General features: G+C 35.3%; 1 protein-coding gene across 1 annotated transcript in view; it reads left to right on the top strand.

Annotated features, from left to right (window-relative positions):
• The window catches only part of CFAP54 (cilia and flagella associated protein 54), a 234,117-nt gene that overhangs the window by 68,257 nt on the left and 139,905 nt on the right, over positions 1-25,955 (top strand). The window contains exons 23-30 of the mRNA XM_015591439.2: positions 1,679-1,815; positions 4,245-4,392; positions 5,840-5,995; positions 10,100-10,222; positions 17,755-17,883; positions 19,565-19,676; positions 21,482-21,571; positions 22,238-22,364. Of these exons, the coding sequence (XP_015446925.1) occupies positions 1,679-1,815; positions 4,245-4,392; positions 5,840-5,995; positions 10,100-10,222; positions 17,755-17,883; positions 19,565-19,676; positions 21,482-21,571; positions 22,238-22,364 (1,022 nt within the window). The remainder of the gene's footprint in view (positions 1-1,678; positions 1,816-4,244; positions 4,393-5,839; positions 5,996-10,099; positions 10,223-17,754; positions 17,884-19,564; positions 19,677-21,481; positions 21,572-22,237; positions 22,365-25,955) is intronic.

Raw genomic sequence — 25,955 nt, 5'->3', positions numbered from 1 at the left:
GTCTTTATGATCAGCGGTGGCAACAGAATTTGATACTAGGACATGAATGCTTTGTCAGTAATCACAATGGTGGCAGGAGAAGGGGAAATGAAGTTCATACATTTTTTCCCACTTCATATATGAATTCATTGAAACTCTTTTGAGTAATAGAAGTTTGCCTTTTGCCTATGACCATTCAAATAATAAAAGAAAAAGCTACAAAGTAAAAAAGATAGTCATCCTCATTTTTAAAGCTCTTTAAGAAGTTTCAACTCTTCTTTCCCCTCTCATCCTCTAACCGAATATTACTGCTCTTTCTACTCATCTATTTATTGATGACTTATTTATTCAGTTCCTACTTTGTGCCAGGTTCTATGTGAGATATCATCTCTTCTTCCTTTGTCTGTCTTTTTAATCAATCTCATTTCCACAACAACCACCCTTGTTGTTAGAGAATTTTGACTGAGGTTTCAGTTAAGACTCTGATTGCCAGCAAGGGAACCAGCCTGGCTTGGGGGAATGCAGCTAGGCCCTGTCTGTCTAGTCTCTCCTCACTGCACTGCAATGATTTCCATTACTGGATCGTATTCAGATTCTGTCTGAACTATGCCCATCTGAATCTCATTTCTGTCTTAGAGTTCAACGCAAGCCCTGCCTCCTCATTGAAGTCTTCATTTCTCCTTTTCTAAGCCTCCACAATTATTATGTTATTCTTTGTTGTTTTCCTGTGATTTCATGTGTTTTATATCTATAACTTGATTACAGTTTCATGGAATGTGAAATCATTTTAAGATTTGAAGAATCTATTTTTACAGTGCTTAGCACACAGAAACTTCATAAAAGTTTGTTGTTTGGTTGATTATAAGTGCTGACTTGGAAGATTTTTAAAAATTCTGGTTCTATAAGTTATTTCCTTGAGTGGAATATATTCTAGCAACTTGTCATTTACATATTTAATTCAGTGAATATACTTATACTTTATATCCAGTAAGGATTTGAAACAGCGTATAACTCGTGGTGAGATTTCATATTGTTTTAAATGTTTAAATAGGATGATTTTTAGAAATAAATTTAAAGAAATATATTCTCCCAAAAGAAGTAGGTAAATTGATTTTTTTTTTCTCCTGAGTGTCTAGATTTTACCAGCAAAATCAGTTATTTTGCCTAATGTTGAATGAGTTAAACTTGAAACATATCCTGGCTTCTTGGAAGCATCTCTGTTTTATTCCTCACTCTTTTCAGCTGTGAACCTTTGTTGCACAGAAGCTCTGAAAGTGTCAGTCAGAACCAGAAAAGAATGAAGTATATTTCATATTTTGGGTTTGGGAAATCTGATTGTTTCTCTTGGAACAGATTGTTCATTATAACAGTGTCTATAATAAATGGTGTGCGCTGCCGAGATAGATGGGAATGAAATTAATTTGGCTCAGATGTGATCTTTGTTTTGCTTATGAGAATTTGAAACATCCTTACAGAGTTTCAAATTTCCATGCAATTTAGAAATAAAAGAGATTTCATAATGTGTCTGTCTCCCTTGCCAGTGGCCGTCATTACCTTACTGTGGCACTGTAAAACAGAACAGCAAACGTGAATAACTGTCTAAGAAATTAGTGTGTGATCGGCCCAATCAGAATTCTTCTTTAAAATGTACATTTTGCAAATAAAAATATCACATAAGATAATGTGCTTTCTGTTGTAGGTTGCCTATCAGATTGATAACTATGAGCTGGCCAAGAAAGTTTTCTCACCAGTTTGGGATTATTTTGTTGCTTCACCACCTCACAATGAACAATCTGTTATTAGTTTAAGCAATATAATGACTATTACACAGAGAAGGTAATTAGAAATGTTCTTTTAAAATATTAATTTGCTTTTTGAAATTAAATGTCAGGTGTGAAGCCTAGAATTAATTTATTTTCAATTTCATGTTAGGGTAGTCCACATGAAACTATTTCCAATAAGTATTTTAATAAATATATGCTTTCCAAGGTCTCGAGTCCTTGTTAGAAACTCCTTTGCTAGAATCAGAAAAACACAGTGGAGGCATATGGATGCATTCTGAATGTAAGTTAATGAAGGTTATGGAAAAAAATACCAAATACTAACCAAGGTACTGTCAGTTATACTAGAAGACACAAGTATCATTGGGAACTTTTGTAACAGAGAAAGGTTAGGTTCAGGTTAAAGTTAGGGTCTGACAGGTGGACTGTTAGGGTAAAAGGCTTTTTCTTTTACCCTTGGAGAAGATCCCAGGATTATACCATCAGTCACTGAAAATAGATTGGTAGAAGCCATTTAAAACCACAAGCCATCGTTTGCTTTACTGCTATTTTTCTTAAAGTTTAAGAGCAGCTTCAGAAATAAGCATTAGTGTGAGTTCAGGCTATCTTAACAAGTTCAAAACCAAAATCTTTACCTGCTCATTAAGTCCCGAAATTTCTTTAATAAGTAGACAAACCCTTCACTTCTCAATCGAAGATAATGAGATTAAAATGCAACTGCTGGTTGAGGAAAGGCATTGATAATGCTTATTCACATAAAGGTATAATTCCATTCAATTAAAACATCTTACAAGGATGCAAGATACTGTGGGAGATGGATTTGAGAGGCATATTGGAGGAGAAAGAGACAGGACTTGGAAGATTTTATGTAACTTGTGAGGATAAGAGAAGAAGAAGTAAAAGCTGACTGGAATTTCCAGGGTTATCTGACTGGGAAGCCTATGACGTTTACTAAAGAAACGTGAAAGATGGAACAAGGTTTTGGAGGAAGTTAATGAATTTGATTGGGGATATTTCAAGTTTAGTTTTCCAGTAGGATGCCTTCGCAGATATGAGATATCCAGTAGGTAGTTGGATATTTAGTGCCGACAACTCAGGAGAGAGGTCAAGGGTAGAGATACAGATTTAGAAATTGTCCACTGAGGTCATCATTGAAATTTTGACAATGAATGATATCTCCCAGGGAATGACTGTTTAGCAGAAAAGATAGAAGGCTAGAATTTGAACCCTGAACATTAATAACATTTAAGAGACGGAAGCAAGAAGTGGAACCAAGGAAGGCCATTGGAAAAGAGCAGTTCAGGAGGTGAAAGCATTGGAAAGTGCACTGCCAAGGCAAGTGCGAGGATCATCATGGCAGGACCGGCCAGCAGTATTGAATGTGATGCAAGGTTAGGTAGCACAGTGGCCTAATAATATGCTATAGACATGTTGGGTAGGATGAAAACTAAGAAGAAACTTTTAGGAATGGCAATTAGTTTGAATGAAATAAAAAAAAAAAAGGAATGATAATAAGCAAATACGTGATTGAACATTGTGGCAGGGATAGAAAAATTGGACAGTGACATCTATGGAACGTCAAACAAATTGATTATTGCATAAAATAAGGGGTGCAGAATCCAAAGTGCTGGAGAGGTCACTATTGAAATGGCTACTAGAGTCTAAGCTGGGTAGGAAAGGAAATGGAGCCAAGAAGAAGTGATAAACTGGACTCATTGCACGTGTCAATGTACTGATGGTCAGCATGAGGACAAAGAGGAAGTTTAGTATGAATTGCAGGCGTGGGAGAAATAAAATTCTCCTGGCAAAGAAAATTTCAGATTTTTACATGGTGGTGAAACAGATAATCTTCAGGTATGAATTACTGATGTCAGATTCTTTCTTCTTTTATAGGAATAGGGGCTATGGAGTGTAGATGGATCTAAAGCTTAGAAGGGAGGGTTTGTCACTAAGTAAGGCTAATGGTAAAGAAGGGAATATTGGAAACAAAGAAGGAAGATTGCAGATTTCACATTTTGCCAACGGTTGGCACTGTTGACTGCAATTTAGAAAAGATAATTAAAAATAATCCAATAATTATTAAGTCTCTTTCTTTCTCTCTCTCTCTCACTATGGCTGATTCTGCTATAAATAGTTCATTAATTGAAATTTGGGCCTATTTTCCGAACGTCTGAATATCTATAGTAATTTTATTATATTGATAAAAAGAACTTTATATGTTAGAACTAGAATACTTAGACAATAGTTATTTTTATGTATCTATGATGTAATATGTCAGCAGTGTAATTTTCTTAGCTGTGAACTTGTTAAGGATAGTCTTTAATTTTGACTTAAATACTGTACAAGTGTAGCTGTTCCACAAATTTTTGCTGCTATCTTGGGATCATTGTGTAGCTACTAAGAAAAATCAATCTAAAAAGGCAAGTCCACAGGCTAAATCATTTTATATTTAAACCTGTAATGTCATTTACTTCATTTTTGCAGATTACATTCAGATATTTTGGCAGAGACTTCTTCAATCCTCTTATACCTTTTTCTTAGAAATATTTTTGTAACAAGTGATATTAAAATTAAAGAAGAAAATCTTTTCTGTGATAATATTAAAGGCAATGAGATTTCCCCTTCTCAACAAGTAAGTTAATTAAAATGACTAAAAATGTGCCAGTTCCCCTTTATTTGCTTCTCGATGTTTCAAGTTCGTGTTCTTTTTGGGAATGCATATCCTGGCTTGTGAATGGACTGAGAGGCAATTGTATGATTATGCTGGTTTATTTGATATTCTATATAAGTTTCATTGCCCCGAGGTCATCGTTTTTTTTTTTTCCAATTTATCTTTTTTCTCTGTACAAAAGTAGTATAAATTTCAGCTGTTCAAAAATATATAATATATAAAGTGAAACCCGTTGTAATCCTGTTGTCCCTAAGAATACTGTTTTTGTTCTCATACGATTTCTCAAATTTTTGAAAATATTCATAGACAAATCTGTTATTGTTATTATTATTACTTTTTACAAAAATGGGATTATGATGTATTTGATGTTCTGCAACTTTTAAACACTTTTTATAATATATCTTGGACATATTTTCGTAGTGGTGTGTATTAACCTACCAAATTCTTTTAAATTATAATATTACATTCCTGTACAAGGCAGGGCAGGAATTTAGTATTTTTTATTGATGGAGTCTCAGAGTTCTTATAAACATTGCTCTGTGCACATCTACAACCTTATAATTCTCTTGCTTTTAATAACAACCCATCAATTTATTTATTAATTAGTTAACCAATAAATTATTACATGAGGCTGTGCTAGTTTCTGTGGATATGAAAGTGAAAAAACATGACTCTGCCCAAGACAAGTTCACAATCTTGTAGAGCCCAAGCACTCACAACCATGAACCTGTTCCTACTTCATTGCATTCAGTTTCTTCTTTTAACATCTAGTCTGAAAATAAAGATAATCCTTAAGTACTTTAACAATTTCTAGAATGCTAGACTACCATTCTAGTGATATAGAAAATAATGAAATTTTACCCTGGGAAAATAAGATAGGATTCTTTTTCTTTTTAAGGGGCACTTAATCACAAAAGCCTAACTTTACATTTTATTATCATTTTTTATTTAAGGAGAATTATAACAGAAGATTAATTTGGTCTACTGAAAGTTTACTATTTTCTCACAGTTCCAGAAAGAAAATGGGTCTCCGTTAATCAAGTGAGGGCAATATTACAGAGACAATATTTTAACTATTATTTGTTATAATCTATGTTTTTGAAAAAGTTGGATTTTTTCTAACATGAAAATATAGCCAAGATTTTATCTTAACAATGAAAAGAGATTAGTTCTTTTTCTGTTATGAAATACAATACAAATGTCCTGAAGTTTAATTTTAAGATCGTGTTATCCATTTGTAGCATTATCAGGGAGTTAGGGTTGTTTCTGAATTTGGATTTTCTTCATAGCAACATTTATGTTGTTGTTAAGCCACAAAGATCACATTTCCTACCCCTTCTTCTCATTAGAAATATATTAGTTAAGCATCTGATGTTCAACTTGAGTAACAACACCTATTTCTTTACAGATTGCTAGACTAATTGAATGTGAGAGAGTGTTAGTGGCATTGGAACTCAGCAGCTACCTAAATGATTCCAGTTACACCCTTCAAGCTGTGACTCAATGTTATGGCCTCCTTGCTCCTATAATCTATCACAACATTGTTTTGGTACCTGTTGTACAGGTAAGGATATTCCGCCCTGTCCCCCACTTGCCTTTTCCCCCACCAGATACGGTATCTTTATAAAGGCAACTCAACAATGTATTTTAGAAAAGAAAAAGCAATATATCTCTTATAAAGTATAAATACAAGTATTATGAAATTTCATGAGTTAATTGAAAAAAACATTTTAATAACTTAAATGATATCTCTGGGCAAACATAAATAAGGACTTAAAAATGTGTTTCTCTGAAAACATTCAATGCCATTCCTGTCCATATTTAAATATTGAAAATCTGCTTTTCTAGGATTTTAAAGTCATTTCACTTTTGGTGTTCTTATAATGTTAGAAACAGCAACACTTATTTAAGCATGTTGTTAAAGCTATCATCTGGGGGAGAAACTCGGTGGATGACCCAAGAATACATACTTGGTATTCCAGTGATGGAGAAGTTGGAGGATCACCTGGCTGAAGGGATTATATTAGTTGTCTATGCTTCAACAAATCACCATAAGCTTAATGACTTAGAATATCACCCATTTACTATCTCATAGTTTCTATGGGTCAGGAGGCTGGATACAGGTTGGCAGGTCTTCTGTTCAGGGTCTCATTAGGCTGAAATCAAGATGTTGGCCAGGGCTGCGATCTCATCTAAGGCTTGGGGTTCTGAGCTCACCGGTTGTTGAGAGAAGTCATTTCCTCATGGTTGTGTGAAAGAAGGTCCTCAGCTCCTGCCACAACATGGCAGTATGCTTCTTATATAACACAGTGTAGTCATGAGAGTGATGATGCCATCCCATTCAGGTCCTAGCCATACTCAAAGGGAGGGGTTGTACAAGCCTTATACACCTGGGGAAGGGGTCTTGGGAACTATCTTACAATTCTGCCTACCACAAAAATGTAATGAGTGAAGGAAGATTTTACTGCTGATAGTATAGAAAGTTATCATCATCACCATTATTGTTGTTATCATTGTTATCACTGACTCAGATTTTGAGAACCAAATATTCACTTTTAGGTGGCTCTACTGGAGCATAGACATGCCTCCTCCCATATTTCCCACATCTAGAAGTTCAGCTGCTGAAGAGATAGGCTTCCAAAATCCAAAATCTAGACTCATAGTTGGCAGCCTTTCATGTCACTTGTAAATGGTTGGGGGCAGTATTTTCAAGTGTGAAATATTCTTCCTCCAGAATCCAGAGGTGTCTACCTGGCATTGTCCTTTCTTTTAAGAGGTGAGAGGTGCCATATGTCAGACCTACTTTGGAGCAGGTGTCCCAGTATGTCCCCGATAGTTCATTAAGGTGTCAGGCCCTGAATCATCATAGTGTTCATTTCTACCTTGTAGAGGGCATTCATCATACCAACGTCTTTGATGTACTTGCCCTTTCTTGCTCATTAGGTCTGACTAACATGTTATTAATATTGTGGTCCACTTTCAGAAATGTCCAGAAAGTTCAGGTCCTTACATCAGTAGATGGAGTTATCATTGCCCTGGGGCAAGACTCTAAATGTATATTTTTGTGTGCCTAGTGTGAATGAGAACTTCTGGTACTTCTTCCCAAGAGAGTAGAAAAGAAAACAGTAACCATATCAATGCATACTTCTTAATGTCCTCTAGCGAAGACACCACACTGGGAACAGCAGCTGTAATTCATGCTCAGCTGGTTGGGTTTGGAATAGTCCAATGTCATCCCTTAGGATCCCACTAATCCAGGATGCCTTTAACTGCAGAATTTTCAGAGATTGGGTTATAACTCAGAGAATAGGTTATAGCTCTCAGGAAAAGTTTAGGAATGGAGTTTCTAATTAAATTATATTGTTTAGATAGGAAAAGATGAGTGGAACAGAGAGGAGATTCCAGAAATAGGCCTCAGTATGTATGAGAATGTAATATGTGACAGAATTGGCATTATAATTTAGTGGGAAGAGAATGGATATTTTTAGTAAATGGTGGTAAAACAACTGGATATTCACCTGGAAGAAAATAGAGTTTGATCCTATTTGTACTATCTACAAAAAGTCGAGATCTTATATTTAAAATGGAGCAAAAATTTTTACACACACACAAAAATCCCAAGAGATTACCTGTTCAATCCAGGGTTGGGGGAACCATTTCTAACTGAGACAAAACTCTTAGAAACAACAAGAAAAAAGACACATTTGACTGTATGTACAGCAACTTAGGTGTGAAAAAAAGGATCATAGTAAAGATAGTATAAAATGTATGGATTCGGAAAAAAATTTAATACTGATGAAGGGTAACATATGTAAAAAAAAATCTTACAAATTAATAATAATGTAACAGTAAAACAGGCACAGGATAGGAATAGGTAGTTTATAGGGTAAGCAAATCCAAGTGACTGAGAGGCACATGAAAAGATGCTCAAACTGAATATTCATAGACATGCACATTAAATGAGCAATGTAGTATCACTGGCAGAATTGAAAAGATCTGTAATTTCTATTGCTGGTGAGGATGTGGGGCAAAGGCATTCTCATTCATTTATGGGAGAAATGTGAATTGTTATAGGCTTTAGATTCTGGTAAAACAATCTTAGTTTTAAAGAAACTAATTTTGATTAAAATTAAACAAATATATTTGACAGCAATCCCTCTACTATTAATTTATCCCACTGAATACAATTTTAGTAAAATTAAAAATGCATTTACCTGACAGAGCAATCCCTCTGTTAGTAATTTATCCCATAGAGCAAAATCACCAGTTGGTAAGATCAAACTTCTCACTACACCCCTCAATTACTGGATCCATGTGTTCTACCTGCTGAGGACGCAATACCATATAATGGTCATTGATTTAGAATGTGTACTATGCCCTAGAGGATGGTGCCTCGTCTTCATTGGGTATTATCTCAGAGCTGGTGCCTCAGTTGCCACTCACTGGAACATGAGCATATATAAGGATGTTTATTGTGGCATTCTTGGTGGTGGAAAGAAAACTGGAGGCAAAGAGAAAGTATAGTAATAGGAGGATAGCCAGTAGTGCCAGACCATAAAACACCAACTATAAAATTATGCAACATGGAGATTCTGGAAATGACTGAATAAATTATGGTCAATCTACATCAAATAATGTTATGCAGCCATTAGAAATAATGAATTGGAGCTAAACCTGTAGACTTGGAGAGATTTTTCACAAGACATGGTTAAAGGAGAAATGCACAGTTTAGAAAAGTGTGTATAAATTCTATTTTGTAATGTAACATTAACCCTCCTATGTCTATTTATGGAATTATATGTATACACATATAATTATTTGAGCTGGGAGAAAGCTACAGGACTTAATGTTGTTAACATGATTTGGGGATATGGTGTGGTAGGGTAAGAGAGGGTGATGGTGAAAGGGAGGAATTAAAGAAGGATAAAAAGTCTTGTAAGTGTATTGTAACAATAGTAATAGTGTTAGAATGCTAGCTTGAAGCAATTAATGTCCCACCAGAGGATCAACATCCATATATTAATTTGTCCTTTGGGATAATCCGAATGATGAATAGATTGATGCAATCTCAACTCTACTTTTCTGATTGTAATATTACTTAGAAATGTGCAACAGAATAGAAAGCTAAACTTAATCATCTAGCTCTTGATTAAATTCAGGATCATATAATATGAAGCAGGGAGAATAAAAAGTAAATACCAATATTAATTGATTTCTTGGGATATGAATGTTTGGTTTTAATTTTAAAGGAAACTGTTATTTCAAGTATCTGATATCACTGTATACTTAATATGGTACATTCTTCCTCATATGGTTTTTCAAGGTCCTCCTAAGCCTGGCTGGCTGTGATCTTAGTGTTTTTTGTATACATGTAGCATTCTGCCTATATCTTCTATGGCACTTATCAAAATGTGCTTTGTTTTATAGTTATTTGTGTACTTATTTTATTCTCTCTACAGGTTTTTAAGTTACTTTAGATGAGTTACTCATCTGAACATAGAACATAATTTTATTTAAGACTACATTCCTGTATACATTATAAGCAATTTACCAAAAAATTACTAACAATAGAATTTGATGGCTTAAAACTTGCATGATTTGAATAGAACATTTTATAATGAGTAAGGATGATATTTTTCAACAAAATCATTGTGCTTCTATTTTTTAGATCTTGATAAAGTGTGTAGTGGTTTTACAAGGACTACCAAACATCACCCACTCAAAGAAACATGTTGCGACTTTTGAAAGCATACAGCACATGATAGCGTGTTGTATCTTCTATATAGCAAAGGTATTTATCTCATTCTTTGTCTAGTGTCATAAAATTTAGGAGCAGTAAGGATTTATAAGGTTAAGATACTATTAATCTCAAGAATTAGAATACTTTAAAAAATAACACTCAGTATTTTAGGTTAAAAGTAGCCCAACCAGGCAAGTTGGTAAAGCCTGGATTTGTGTATCTTGGGGAGGAAGGGGTTGGGGGATAGAAAGAAGGCACTTTATGGGACCTCATTTACTTTGGAAACAAGAAAGAACCAAGAGACCACAGGCAGAGAGGCAGGCTTATTTATCTTCACTGTTTGGCTCAAAGACCAACCTAGTATATTTCTTCAAAGGCTTTGGTTGACTGAATCCAGTGAGTCTCCTAAAAGAAGGGCTGTATCCTTCACTGCATTGGTGGGCTGATCTGATCCATCACTTTGGTTGGGAGTTAAGTTTGTTTCAATGGAGATCTGGCAACGGAGAGGCCTCTACCCTCTACCTTAGCACAGAGGTCATGATTTGCTGGCTGTTCATGGCCTGACATGAGGGCAGAAAATCATATTCCTTCCATTGCTCACTGGTTCACCGTTGTTAGAGAGACCTCTATGACTGATCTGTGTAGATGCTGAGGGAACATAAACCATTAGCAGAAAGAGAAAAGTAGTAAATCACTTAAGGGGACTCAAAACCCCACGTGGGGGAAGAGTAGACCAGTAAGTAATTCTGTTATTTACTCTCACCATGTTGGAAAAGACCAGAGATGACTTAAAAAAAAAAGAAAAAGAAAAAGAAAAAACTTTCAAAGTGATGCCATTAGATGGTTAAAACACAAAATGAAAAATCTGTAACTGAACAAACAAATTTGATTTTTGATTAAAAAAAATTAAACAGGTGAACATTATGGTTATGATATTTCTTGAGTCAAATCTGGAAGCTCAAGAAACACCTGACAACGTAGAACACAGTTGCGTAGAGATAAATTCAGAAGGCAGATCCAGAATTCATAACATGAAATAGCGTTTTGGAGGTAGAAAAGAAACAAATGGAGAATAAGCTCCCTGAGTCCCAGGCATGGTTAATGTAAGAACACATGTGTAGACACATGTTGGTGAAATGCCTGAAGTCCAAGGATAAGAACAAATATTAAAGTTTTGAGACACAAAGAACAGGTTATTTGCAATGGAAAAAGAATAAATTAACTTCAGACTTTTTATCAGAGAAGTTAGAATACTGAAGCAACTTTCGTATAATCCTGAGGGTCCAAAAATTAATAACCAGGAAAGATATCATTTATTTGTCAGGGCAAAATAAACATTTTAAGAAGTGCAGGCATTTAAAAAGTATTCTTCCTGTGTACTTATCTGAGGAAAACACTTGAGGAAATACTTTATCAAATGACAATTGGTTCAGAACAGAAATCCCAAGATAGTAAAAGACAAAAAGAAGAGGAATAATGAGAGCAATGAATCTTGTAATATACGTATTATTAAAATTAAATAGATAATAATGATGTGAGTAGGACTTTGTAATATAAATGCTAAGTAGGGATTCTTGAAGTAGAAGAATTGTCCTTGAAAAGAAAACTTATTTGTAACCTAGAACTAAAGCTTCCATCCTATTTGGGGCTGAGGGAGGGGTGAGCAGTTAGAGAATCTTGGTGCATAGTTGTGCTATATATAAAAATTTTATACTATACATAAAAATATATACAGTATAAAAATACATATAATATAAAATTATTTTCTTTGGATAGAAGAAATATATTTAAAGATGACACAGAGGAACACATAGCCATGAACGGAACTTTAAAACACAGTAGGACTGCTAAATTGATATTAAGGAGAAATGAACAGAGGAATGACAGAGAGGAAAAATGGCTAATTCAGAAAAAAAAAAAAGGAAAAAGAGATAGTACTTAAGGTAGAAGGAATAAAATTAACTATATTAATTACTTTACTGGTGTCAATGAACTCAGAAGGCAGAGACTGGCAGATGGGATAAAAAGTCAGATTCAACAATATATTATTTCAAGAAACACTCATAAAACAAAGTGACAAACACTGAAAAATAAATGGCAAGACAGAGGTACTGGGACAATGCCAACAAAAATATCTGAAAAAGCAGAATTCAGGGCCCAAAATATTAATCAGGACAAAGAGAGGCAATGTACAGTGTTCTTCCAATCTGTTCTGTCTGATCAACCTTCTCTGCTCTTGGAGGGCATCTGGTCACTTTCTGGTCTCTTATTGTCAAGTACTAAAGATCAAGTGTGAATTAAAATGATACCTGAATTTTTTACAACAGCAAGTTAAAAGATAAAAACAATAAGGTTATATGAAAATGCTACAAAGACATTTGATAACACTTAGAAAAATTTCTAAATAAGTTAGATATGGGAAGAAGCGATTGAATACAGTAGTCTCCCTTATCTGCAGGGGATTTGTTCTAAGACCCCCAGTGGATGCCTGAAACTACAGATAGTAATGAACCCTATATGTACTATGTTTTAAAATTTTTTTTCCTACATACATACATACCTTTGAAATTTTTAATTTATAAATTGGGCACACTAAGAGATTAACAACAGTAATAAAATAGGACAGTTATAAAAGTATACTCTAATAAAAGTTATATGAATGTGATCTCTTTCTTTTTCTCACCCAAAATATCTTATTGGACTCTACTCATCCTTGTTGTGATGATGCGAGATGATAAAATGCCTACATGATGAGATGAAGTAGTGAGGTGAATGATGTGGGCATTGTGATGTAGTGTTAGGCTAGTATTGATCTTCTGACAATACATCAGAAAGAGGATCGTCTGCTCGGAGTGATCCTGGATCATGGATCCATGATGATGTCAATGGTTGGATGTCAGGAGCAGATGATGTCTATGGTTGGGGAAGTTTAATATTTTTGGACTGAGCTTGACCATGGTGACTGAAACTAGGAAAAGCAAAACTGCAAATAAGTGGAGACTACTGTAATGATAAAGACATTTATAGCAAATATAATACTAAATGGCAAATTTCCGAAACCATTTCCTTAAAATTCAGTAACAGGAGGTGCTGACTCAATTATAATGTTATTTGTTATTTGTGGAGATTCTGTCTCATGCAATAGGAAAGAATATGAAATAATTTTATAATATTAGAAAAGAAAAATATAACTTATGTGTAATTTTAGAAGTCTAAAAAACCCATGTGAATCTAGTAAAAAATTACCAGAATTAAAAAGAGAATTTATAAAGTGATTATAGGTAAAACACAAACTGATAAGTTTTTCTTTTTTTTTTTAATACTAGCAGTAGTCAGTTAGAAATGGAGAGGGGAAAATATAGCACTTATAATACACAATATTTTAAATTTAACAAAATGTTAAAGGATCTAAATAAAAGAACTGTGAAATCTTACTGAAGGACACAAAATAAGATCTGAACATATGGCAGGCCATACCAAGTTCCTGAATAGGAAGACTTACTGTCATAGAAATATAAATCCTTCTTAAAATAATATTTAAATGTAATGCACTTCCAGTAAGAATCTCAATGGGGTTTTTCTAAAACTGATTAGAAAAATTTAAAAGTTCTCTATAGATAATAATATTTGCCAAAAGGCCACTTCAGTTAAAATGGTGTTAACAGAATAATAGGCAAATAGTTCAGTGGAAAACAGAGAGTCCAGCAATAGTGAGACCCAGGTCTACAGAAGAGCTTAACATATGACAAAAGTGGTATTCAGATCCATTGAGGAAATGATAATATATTATAGTAGTTTATTTAATAAAAGGTGCTGGTATAATTGACAAATTTTCTGAAAATAAAGCCAGAGTCCTAGGTCACACCATGAACAAAATAAAGTTCCAATGGATTCAAGGATGAATGGCCTTGAAATCAGCAGAGACCTTTCTCAACAGGGCACAAAATTCAAGATACACAGAAAAAGGGAGATAAATAGATTTTATGATAAGAGGAGCCATCGAAGTGTTTCAAACTGGGAATGATATAATAAGATTCGCATTTTGGAAAAAAAATTATTTTGGTTGTGCAACAGCTAGTAACTAGAGGGGGATAAGAAGTGAGGCAGGGAATGAGTTAGAAAGTGAGAGATAATAAACTAAATTAGTGTAGAAAAGTGGGAGAGAGGATTGAAAAGATTCAAGAGTTATATGTGAGGTAGAATTGAAAACCTGAAAACCTATTGGGTATAGAGGGAAAAAGAAGGGAGAGAAAAAGTCAACAGTAATCCAGCTGTCTGTCTTGGACAGTGGGGTGAATACAGTACTATGTGTTGAACCCTGGATGGAGAGTAAATTTGTGTGGAAAAAGGAGAAAATGGTGGGTTTTGAATATATTGAATTTTGGGGCCTGATAAGATATCCAAAGAGGTGGCCATTATATAATTGGACCTATAGACTTGGAGTTCAGGAAAGGTCAAATATGTATAAAGACAAAGGAGTTATTAGTATACAGACTCATCGAAGCATCAAAAACAGATAATATCACCTGAGGACAGTGTGTTAAGTGAGAAGGGAAGAGAATTATCTAAGAATCTCAAGGGTGCACCTAGTCCAAGGGGCCAGTCCAAGAGGAGGTATAGGAGAGTCCATTACTCCAAAGCTCTTTTGTCATTCCTAACCTCTCCCCAACCTTGAGAATCTTCCTGCTGCTGTTAGTTCTGTCATTGTCACATGGTGTAACCATTGAAAAAGCAGTCTCACACAATCCAACTGCTCAGTCACACACATTGTTTAGTGTTATGCACCTTTCAAGGTTACTTTTCTTCAGAGTATATTCATCTGCTTGGCCTTTCCTCGCCAAATGCTTCCATCAATGAGTGTTTCCAGGAGAGGAGTAGCTTTTTCAAATAAGAGAAGGCCAAGTTACCCTCTCTTTCCAGAGCACTGAACAACTACTCACTTTATATTTAAATAATTTATAGCAGTTACTGTAGTGTTTCTACCAGAACATAGAAATTCTATTCCAAGGCAGTTTGTTGCTTGCAATTTGCCAATAGCAACTTCTGCTAAAAATCAACTAACCCACCCACCCATAAAAGCAATCCTGCTTATCCAAGTACTCTACAACATGTGCCTATTAATGGCCAGGAGCCAGGAGAGAGAAAGGATGAGGATATAGGAAAGGAGAGGCGATTACTAGAGCAAGGACTCTGAGAAGGCTGGAGGCAATGGGATCTGAGCACATTGGGATGGGATTATCTGGACAGGAAATTCACCTCTACTCTCTAATGGGAGGAAAAGATGCTTGTAGTTACAGGTGAGTGTGTAGGTAGGTTTGTGGCCTGGAGATAAGCTAGATCCCCTACATTTCCTCTGGAGAAAGGAAGCAAGGTTATTTGCTGAGAGTGAGGAGTTGAAAAGTAAGAGTGGGTTTCAGAGATTTGAGAAAATGGGAGAGTTTGCAACAGCCCCTGTGGAAAATGGTACAGAGAGCTGACCTAGAACAGAGTTTCCAACCAGCATTTGGGGCCCAGTGGAGATTGAAGTCCTGGAATTCACATGCCTCCCCTCTTGGTCTCCTGTGATTTTTCCCCTGTGGCACACAACAACTTGGGACTGGCTCTGCATTTTCTAATTTGCCACCCATGACTCTACTCCCTTTCCCTCCACTTGAGGAATTGTATTGAGATCTAAGTGATGCTATTGTACAAATGACCTGGCATGTATTTTGCTATTAGAGCTGGTACTGTCCCAAATTGATATGCCGAGAATTTTCATTTCAGAAGCTTCCTCCAGCATGACCAGCAATCCCAAAACTTTGTGGATTAGCCCTGAATCCCAGATATCAGGTGTTCATTTCATATAAAGACATTTTTCAATGGATTTTTCTCTTAGGACATGCAAAGCTCAATGACTTTGTTTCTTTGTTATGTTTAAAAAATTGGTGATCTTTTCAGATGGTTCAGTCTTTCTTCTATAAGCAGTAGTAGTTTTTCTAAAAGTTTCCAGAATTCTAAATAAATTACCACTTCTGAGACACAACATCTTAAATGTTTCATTAATTTTGCATTGTTAAAAAATATTATGCTAAATATCTGGCATAGTTTTTGAATTTCTGTTCACCATTTGGTATGTTAAGTAGGTTTGGTTCTCTTTTTCTTTTAATTGGAAAACTTCTTTATCATTTAATGTTTTCTACTGGCATATTATAACAAGAGAGAAAGATTACATATTTTGTAAGCCTAGGACTTAAATATATTGGAAAGCAAAATTGAGTGGAGAGCAAACATTAGATCGTTTCTGTTTTCTAACAACAAAACTTGCTCCTTCTCGTATCAATTTTATAATGAGAGTGAACTCTTTTGCCTGGCATTCAAGGCCCGGCATGACTAAACCCATCTATTTTTTCAAAGCTTATTTCAGTATTTTCCTTCCCACACTCTGTTCCACAGTCAGCATTAGTTTAACACTATTTCCTTGGTCCCACAGAGATATTTCCAGTTCTTAACACTGCATCAGGTCTCTCTTATCAGGTTGAAGTAGCTACTCACTATTTGTCAGCCACCTTATTTTATCTTTTCCCTGCATGGGAGGTAACAGTTGTTGTTTACCTTAAATACTAACTTATTCTACTTAACAGAGTACATCTCCATATAACAAATTCATACAAACTCACTTAAATCCTTAGAGAATTGTCCTATGAGGTTCATAATGAACGCGTCCCCTTCATGTGACCCTTCACTACAGCAGGCTCTGTGCCAATCAGATTGCTGGCCAAGGAGGCTTTCCTAGAGTTGATGCTGGAGCTCAGGTTTTAGTGATTAGGTAGGGTTATATAAATAAGGGGGAAGCTGTTCTGGGAAAGTGACTCAGCTGTAGGAAGGCATGAAGTCCTGAAACCAAGGTGAGTATCAGAATTTATACTCAGTTAAATATCTTGCAAACTTCAGTACAAAGGGATGAGTGGTGAAAGCTTATGCTGGAGAGGTAGGTAAGGGCCAGGCTAGAAAAGGCCAAAGAATAACCATTAGTAACAGGGACTGTGGATGAGAGTGGCTGAGCGGGCCACATCCCTTCTTAAGCTACGGTGTCTATTCCCCCTAGGGTTCATGGGGAATCTGCCCCAAACAGCTTAACTCCAGTTCACTACCAGAATGCCTTATAAATCATTTACACACCCCCTGCCTCAAGACACCATGAGGTCAGCAATTGTACCATTTCACCTAGAGAGCAACTTAATGACAAGAGGTGATGGTTATGTGGCCTTTAAGAATGATTTTGTTTTAGTATGGATCTTTTTAGTGGAGATATTTTCTTACTTAACTTACTATGCCAAAATGTATATTGGTACATGTCCCAGATATGGGGAATTCATTATTGATGAGATTCCTGTTATTTGTTCTTTATTCAAAGTAGTGGAATTATGCAGTTTTAATCTAGGAAATAAGATATAGAGATATGCTTCTAGTTTCCTTAAGAGAAATAGGGGAATTCTTAGACCCAAAACATTAATGGGATGTTTGAGTTTATGAAAAATGATGCAAGACACTTGAGAATAGACAAGAGTTTTCAACAGAGATAATTAATGAATATTTTAAATTAGATTCTGCGTTCATGGAAGGAATACGACCTGGCAGTAATTATTATAAATTATGGAAAAAAGATGTTGGATATCACATTAGGGTGCAAATCTGTATTTGGTACTACTGACCAAGAAGAAATACAAGAGGAGGTAATTATTCTTTGTTTCTCATCTTTAAGCTTATATTTATTTACTTGAGTCTTTTAAGAAGTCATATTGTATTTGTAAACATGTTAGAAAATTGATCAGTTTTTAACTTGTCATATTTACATAAAAGAAAAGTAATATAGAGTGAAGAGCTTTTTTCCTCTTTTTAAGAAAATTATGATTTAAAAAAATGAAATGGAATTCATGCTGGAATCCTGAATAGTTCCCTATCACCAGTACTGACTATCAGTTAAGGGTTGATAGAAAATTTCCTACCCCCAGCTGGACCTTGGACTAAAAGCTCTGTAAAGTCTCTCCCAAATTGATTTTATTATTCTGGGAGGGTCTTTGAATGTAGTAAACACATGTCAGAGTTTTCACTTATTCAAAGTAGGTTTCCTAAACTCATCATCACACTTAGATTGTTTTCTTTGTGAGACTGCTAAGGGTTGAGTCTACTTTTTAATATTGGCTTCCCAAGCAAGGGTCTTATTAGAACCTGTTTTATTGCCTTTCCTAGAAACTGTGGTTAAATGTTTTTGCAGATCAAATTTTGAACTGTCCCTTAGTTTATCAGGTTTCTGAGGTGCACTGGGAATTACTTGAAACCTCCTTTGGTGACGGGTAGGGGTAGAGACTGTCATCCCAGAGCCTGTTTCAGTTGGAGTCGTTCTATTTCTATTTCTATTACATTTTGAGTTTCAAAGTAAGCATTTGTTTACCACATAAAACTTGAAATGTCAGTACTGTTTTACTGGATGAGTTTTTAGCCATAATACTTCTATTTTTTGAGGGCAATTTTTTTGTCTAGAGAGTTTTGATTAACCTGAAGGCAGTTTGAGGTTTATTTTCACCTAGTTGCTCATTCTCAAAGTCCATCAGCCAGCCCTTTTATATCACCCAGGCTTTAACTCAGGACACTGTCCCTGCACGTCATTGTACAACAGGGTCCCATGCATTTTTCCTTGGAGCCTCTAGTCCAGCAGAAGTTTGTGATACTTCCTTCTGACTGAGCCTGTAGGGACTGAGAAGCTAATTTATAGGAGTCAGAAATCATTTTAGCCGCTCAAGGTCACTGTAAGCCTAAAGAGGCTTGGGAGGTTCTTGTTTTGTTTTGTTTTGTTTTGTTTTGTTTTGTTTTTAAGAACAGGAGACAGGTCAGGTCTCAATGATGGTAGAGAGCCCGAGCACAGACCCACCAATTTTTAATCCACTAATTACTGATCCTGTTATGTTTCAGTGAAAGGCAAAGCAGCAAAGACATTTAGCTTAGCTGTAAAGAAGCTTCTGTTGGGAAAAATAAATGAAAAAAAAAAAAGAAAGAAAAAAGTGATACATTTCTGAGGGCATACTGGGCATTTTCTTTTGAGGATTTTTAGAGACATACCCTTAAGTGCTTTTGGGAGAGTGAGTCCAGGGTGCTTGTTAGGAGGAGTGGAAGTTACTGGGAGGAAGGGAGAGAGAAGAAAAGAAATATTTTGGTCAGCCTCCATAAAACACTGAGTACTGCATCTGGCATTTAGTAAGAACACATTGACTATTATTAATTATTACTATGTATTGTTTAGCCATATACATCACAGTTTTGTTTACCATGTATGAAAACAATTTAAAGAATGTTGTTGGAAATGACAGTTGTTGAAACATGTTGACGTACATTCTGACATTTAACCAATGTTTCTAGGGTTCTAAGAAGTCTTCCAAGAATAAGAAGCCACCACAGATAATATCACCTGAAAAAATAAATGAGCAGCTGGTCTTGATGGAGACACACCTTCTCAAACTGACAAAGCAATGTAGTCATTTTTTTCGTTCTATGTACTTCTGTTTAGCATTATATTTTTTAAAATAAAAATATTTTGTTAAAAAGATTGAGGAGATTAACATTTGGTAAAATCTTTAAGGTTTTTACATGGTGCTTTTCTATTATGTCAGTAATCCTAACAATACTGTTAATAAGAGATTGCTAACTGCTTTTTACAGATGTCACTCATAAAGATTAAGTGATTTGTTTAGGATTACATAGCTGGCTTGGATTTGAGCTTAAATCTTCTGATTCTAAAGCAGGGTTTCTCAACCTTGACACTTTCCAGTTTGGGCCAGATAATTCTTTGTTGTGGGGACTGTCCTCAGCATTGTGGATGTCAAGCAGCATCCCTGGCCTCTATCCATAGATACATAGCACACCATCTCCCAGCTGTGAAAACCAACTGGGAGGCAAATGCTGCCAAATGTATTTGGGAGAGAGGAAGGAAATATTGAGAATCACTGCTCTAATGGCAAAAATGTGGCTGAGTAATAGAGGAATAGCATGAAGGGTGTTAATCTGTGAGTGATTTGAACTTTGGTCTACTCAAGTGAAAGATTCTTTTATTTCAGGTCATTGTGCTCTACAGTAATTTTATAATAGACCAATATGTTAACACAATGGTTGGGACTTTGGAGTTTGCAGTTTGGAAATTTGCTTAGGAAATTGATTTAGTTTCTGGTGATGAAAAGTATTATTGCATTTTTAAAAAGTAGGTACTTCAAATCTTACAGAAGAACAAGAGTACCTAAAATTCTCTTAAGTAGGAGGCTCCATTATTGGCCCCTTGGTGTTTTGGGAAGTGACTATATTTGTAGATTTCTGTGTTTCTACTTCACCTCTCTTACTGTGTGCCTCAGTTATATCTGGGTTGTTGTAGCACTTTGGAATCCCTGACTTGGATCTCTTACTCTATTTCATCATGCTCTATTTCTGTTTCAAGCTGAATTTCTGAATTGAACACAATGCTCTATTATTCACATAACCAGTAAACATAGTTTTGGAAAAGCTGTAATTGTCTAGTTACTTATAAAAAATATAATTTCTTAAAATGTAAAGTGTTCTAGAAATGTGAATTATTTATTTCCATATTACCCCCCAAGTCCCTCACATTTTACTAAAAAGCACAATGTAATTTTACTAATTTTACTAACTAAACAGTAGATTCAATAATAAAACAATAATAGAAATAATAGTTTTATACAGTGCTTCCTATATACCAGAAACTACTTTTAGTGTTTTATACACATTAAAACTTATATAACCTTTATATAACAACTCTGTGAAGAAGGTACTATTATTATCATACCCATTTTAAAGATAAGGAAGCTGAGGCACAGAGAAGCTGAGTAACTTCCTAAGTCTCATAACTAAAAAGTATCAGAGTTAGAATCTGAACCCAGGCATCTGGCTCTAGTGGTTGTGTTCTTCATTAGTCTATACTTTACTGTCTTTTAATTATAATTTTATAAAAATGGGGTTAATATAATTGGTAGGTTTCTGAGTCTGAGGTTTGCAAATACATGACAACTGTTGAATAAGAGATTCATGCCTTAGGAAACTCTTCACTCGTTTGGTAGTAGACTCCTTGGCTTTTAGGGAGAAAGATGAAAGAAAAATAATTGAGATTGTCAGATTGTTTAATTTCTAAAATATGACATAATTGATATTTTTAAGGCACATAATTCAGAAAAATATTTTGTGTATTTTCCTGTGTTTCATCCCCTCCAAAGAATTTTCATATTTGGTTATTGATGTTAAACAGAACCTACAACTTATTTTTTTAAACTTTAGATATTACAACTGAACTCTCAGGAGCAGAGGACCCTATATTTCTTTACCCTATAGTTTTAAATTGGTCCATCAAAGGTGCTGTGAAAGAAGGTAGGTAATCTAAATGTATAACTAAAATATGTAAAATGTTCACTCAATTTACTATTGAAGATTGTGGATTCTGTTGTTTTCTACTTAAAGGTCTAAACTGTTTTAGGCAGAAGATTTTGGGTTCTTATCCATTCAGAAAAATGTAGATTGTCAAGTAATGAAAGAGACATAAATAGGTACCCGATTTAAAGTTTGGAAAGACGGAACCTTGGCGGTGGCTTATTTTAGTAGTAAATGGTATTATGAAGCTTACGAAAACTGGGCAAGTGAAAAACATGTTAGTGATCTTTGAGTTCAGCTATGAAGAAATAGCAAGATTATTGTTTAATTCACAGTAAAATATAATAAAAATTAGGGTAAGTAGTTATTCTGATAATTCTCAGCAGTTTTTTTCCAACTAGTCATACATTAGAGGAAACTTTTATAAAATCCTCCTTCACACTGAGATATTGGAAAAAAAATGAAATATAGACTGTAAAGGATTATTTGATTTTAGAAAAACAGTTGTTCCCATCACATTTAATCCCACATATTTTTTAAAAGTCAGAAATCCAAAGAGTAGGTTAACAAACTTGTCTGTTGGAACAAAATGACTATTAGCAATAGGAACCTTTTAGCACCACTAACTGTATTGATAACTGTATATGAACTTCTTTGTTTTCACAGTTATGAAATTTAAACAGAAACCTAGATTCCTGGAGTTTTTTACGCAAGTTATGCTAAAATGTATGAATGATGAAAAATTTCACCTTATGGTAGAAATTACAAATCCTGTGTATGAATTCATGAAAAGGTACTTGTAATATCTGTTTTATTGGTTTTTACAACTTTAAAAAATAAGTAACATTATCACTTAAAGATATAAAAGGTGGGTGCAAAAGAGGGTAGAATATAAACAGTTAAAACAGCCACCTGGGAGATAGTGAGGGTTTATGTCTGTGTTCATAAATAAACATAAAAATATTTATACAATAATATTAATAGGAATAAGATTAGAGCATGCTCATATTTCTAACAGGAAATAAATTAGACCTTTTTGCTATTGAGTCAAAATGGATAATAACATCTCTGGGCCATCAACTCTTCACATATAGGCTTCTGGGTCCAGTTTCGGTCATTTACCATGCTCTTCTAATTTCTCTGCATTAGCAAGCAAAGCCATTCCTTGGGGTTTCAAATTACATATGTGAATAGGGAGTTAGTCAAATAGAAGCAGTAAAACTTAAAGCTATTCCCCTTATTCTCTAAGCCTGAATGATTCTCTTTGCCCCCAAAGAAAATTATAGTGTTTTATACCAGTTATAAGAGATGCCAAATGAACCCAACTTTTGTTCCAACAACTGGGTTTTACTTTCACCACTGGGCCTAGATCTATCTCATTTTAGTAACAGGCAACATCAATAACATGAGGTCTATTTAAAAAATGGCAGTAGAAGAGAAACATCATCATAAAAACACACAGGAAAATAGTCTAAAATAGTCTACCTAAAATAGGCACTTCATTTATTAGAACAAAAGCTTGGAATATATGTTTTTCATTTTGTCTAGAGAAAAGAGGAAATTGCTTCTATTAAATGAAGCAGGCCATGGTAATAAGAGAATTGGTCAGAATTAGAAAGTTCCATTAAATTAGAAAAAACATAGTCAAAATTAGATGTTCAGAAGCTGTAAACAATATTCTTGATAGCAAAGAAAATTGGAAAACACTATCAGTGTGCAGTGAAATTTGGAGAGCTGACCAGGGAGGTCCAATCTAAGCAAAATAGACATTCTGAAAGAAGAAAACAGAAAAAGTGGCCTAGAAGCACAGGCCAGTGGTATAATAAAAGACCTGAGGTTGCAGATTGAGCAGTATCACTGAGTTCAACTGGCAATTTGTACTGCTTAATCCCTTCCTCTTACTTACTCACCCTCCACGACCCTGCTTCCATTTGGCAACTGTCAAAATGTTCTTTGTATCTATGAGTTTGTTTCTGTTTTATTTGTTCATTAATTTTTTTTTTTAGTTTCCATATTTAAATGAAATCATATAGTATTTGTCTTTTTCTGACTTATTTTGCTTAGCATAATATCCTCTAGGTCCATCCATGTTGTTGCAGATGGCAAAATTTCATTATTTTTATAGTTGAGTAATGTACCATTGCATATATGTACTGTTTCTTATTTATCCATTCATCTATTGATGGACACTTAGGTTGCTTTCATATCTTGGTTATTGTAAATAAGCTGCAATAAACATATGGATGCATATGTCTTTTTGAATTTGTGTTTTGGGTTTCTTCAGATAAATACCAGAAGTAGGATTACTGGGTTCTTCTATGTCTCTTGTTCTAGCCTTTGTTTAAAGTATATTTTGTCTGGTATAAGTATTGCTACCCTAACTTTTTTTTGTTTCCATTTTTATGAAATATCTTTTTTCATCCCTTTACTTTCAGTCTGTGTGCATCTTTCAATCTGAAGTGAGTCTCTTGTAGGCAGCATATGTAAACGTCTTGTTTTCCTATCCATTCAGTCACCCTATGTCTTGTGATTGGAGCATTTGATCTATATACATTTAAAGTAATTGTTGATAAATGTGTAGTTATTGCCATTTTATTTTTATCTTTTTTTTCTTCTTTTACTTAAATAAGTTCCTCTCACATTTCTTGTAATACTGGTTTGATGGTAATGAACTCCTTTAGTTTTTTCTTGTCTGGGAAGCTCTTTAACTGTCCTTTGATCTTAAATGATAGTTTTACTGGGTAGAGTAATACTTGTAGGTCCTTACTTTCCATCACTTTTAGTATTTTGCGCCACTCCCTCTGCCTTGAAAATTTTCTGTTGAGAAATCAGCTGACAGTCTAATGGGAGCTCCCTTGTAGGTAACTAATTGGTTTTTTCCTCGCTGCTTTCAAGGTTCTGTCTTTGTTTTTAACCTTTGGCATTTTAATTATGATGTGTCTTGGTGTGGGCCTCTTTGGGTTCACCTTATTTGGGACTCTGCGCTCCCTGTGGTTGTATGTCTATTTCCTTTGCCAGGTTAGGGAATTTTTCAGTCATTATTTTTTCAAATAGTTTTTCAATTCTTTGCTCACTCTCTTCTTCTTCTGATATGCCTGTGAATGTTGGTATACTTGATGCTGTTTCAGAGACCCCCTTAAATGATCCTCATTTTTTTGACTTCTTTTTTCTTTTTGCTGTTCTGATTGGCATTTTCTGCCACCTTACCTTCCAATCACTGATTCGAATTTCTGCTTCATCTAATCTACTGTCGATTCCCTCTAATGTATTCTTCATTTCAGTTTTTATATTCTTTATTTCTGACTAGTTCTTTTTATGATTTCTATCTCCATTTTTGTTTCCTATCTCTGTTGAAGCTCTCACTGAGATCATTGGGCATCCTTATAACCAGTGTTTTGAATTCTGCATCTTGTAGATTGCTTATCTCCATTTTGTTTAGTTCTTTTTCTGGAGTTTTGTTCTGTTCTTTCATTTGGGACATGTTTCTTTGTCTCCCCATTTTGGCTGCCTCCCTATTTTTGTTTCTATGTATTAAGTAGAGCTGTTATATTTCCTGGTTTTGGTAGAGTGTCCTTATGTGGTAATTGTCCTGTGAGGCTCAGTGGTGCAGTCTCCCTGGTCACCTGAGCCTAGTGCTCCAAGTGTGTTCCTTGTGTGGGTTGTTGTGTACCTCCCTATTGTAGTTGAGCCTTGATTGCTGTTGGCATATCAGTGAGAGGGACTGACCCTCAGGCTGATTGATTATGAAGACTGGCCATGAGTATGGTGGAGGAGCTGTTGTGCAGGGGCTGACCCTACAGAGCAGGATTTGCTTTAGCAGGGCTCTGGTACCTGCTGAGTCTGCCTTTTGCTTGTGTCATTTGTGGAGGTGGTTGGGTAGTGTTTTGGTGTGGTCTGAAGTTGGCCACTGAGTGAGTTGGTTCTGGGAGCCTCTTGGCAGGGACTCTGGTGCAGGTCAGAGACAGCCACTGCCTGCAACCATCTGCAGATCACTTTGTAACTCACACCACGTGCCCAGGCCTACGTGGTGTGAGTTACAAAGTGATCTGCAGATGGTTGCTGCTTTTAGCATGGAAGGTGCCTGGGAGAGGCTAAGCTGCAAACTGAGGCTGGCTGTTGATAGTACCAGGCTTCAGGCTACTTAGCAAGAGGAACAGGGCATGCTGAGAGCAGATGCTGCTTGTTTGGGATTTGTGAATCTTTAAGAGATTTTAGGAAAGTCTGTAGTATGAGTCAAGACAGGTCGTTTATATGGAAAACCCACTGGAAGTGGCTTGGGCGAGCATGCAAGTTGAGTGGAATGGGGTCCCAGGGAATCACCAGGTTGAGAAGAATGGTGTTAGCGAGGTTGATGGAGACTCTGTTATGGCTCCCGCCTGTGTAT

Source organism: Pteropus alecto, unplaced genomic scaffold, assembly GCF_000325575.1.
Source record: "Pteropus alecto unplaced genomic scaffold, ASM32557v1 scaffold94, whole genome shotgun sequence".
Classification (NCBI taxonomy): Eukaryota; Metazoa; Chordata; class Mammalia; order Chiroptera; family Pteropodidae; genus Pteropus; species Pteropus alecto.
Note: the sequence above shows the minus strand (reverse complement) of the source record. Positions and strands in the feature narration are given on the sequence as shown.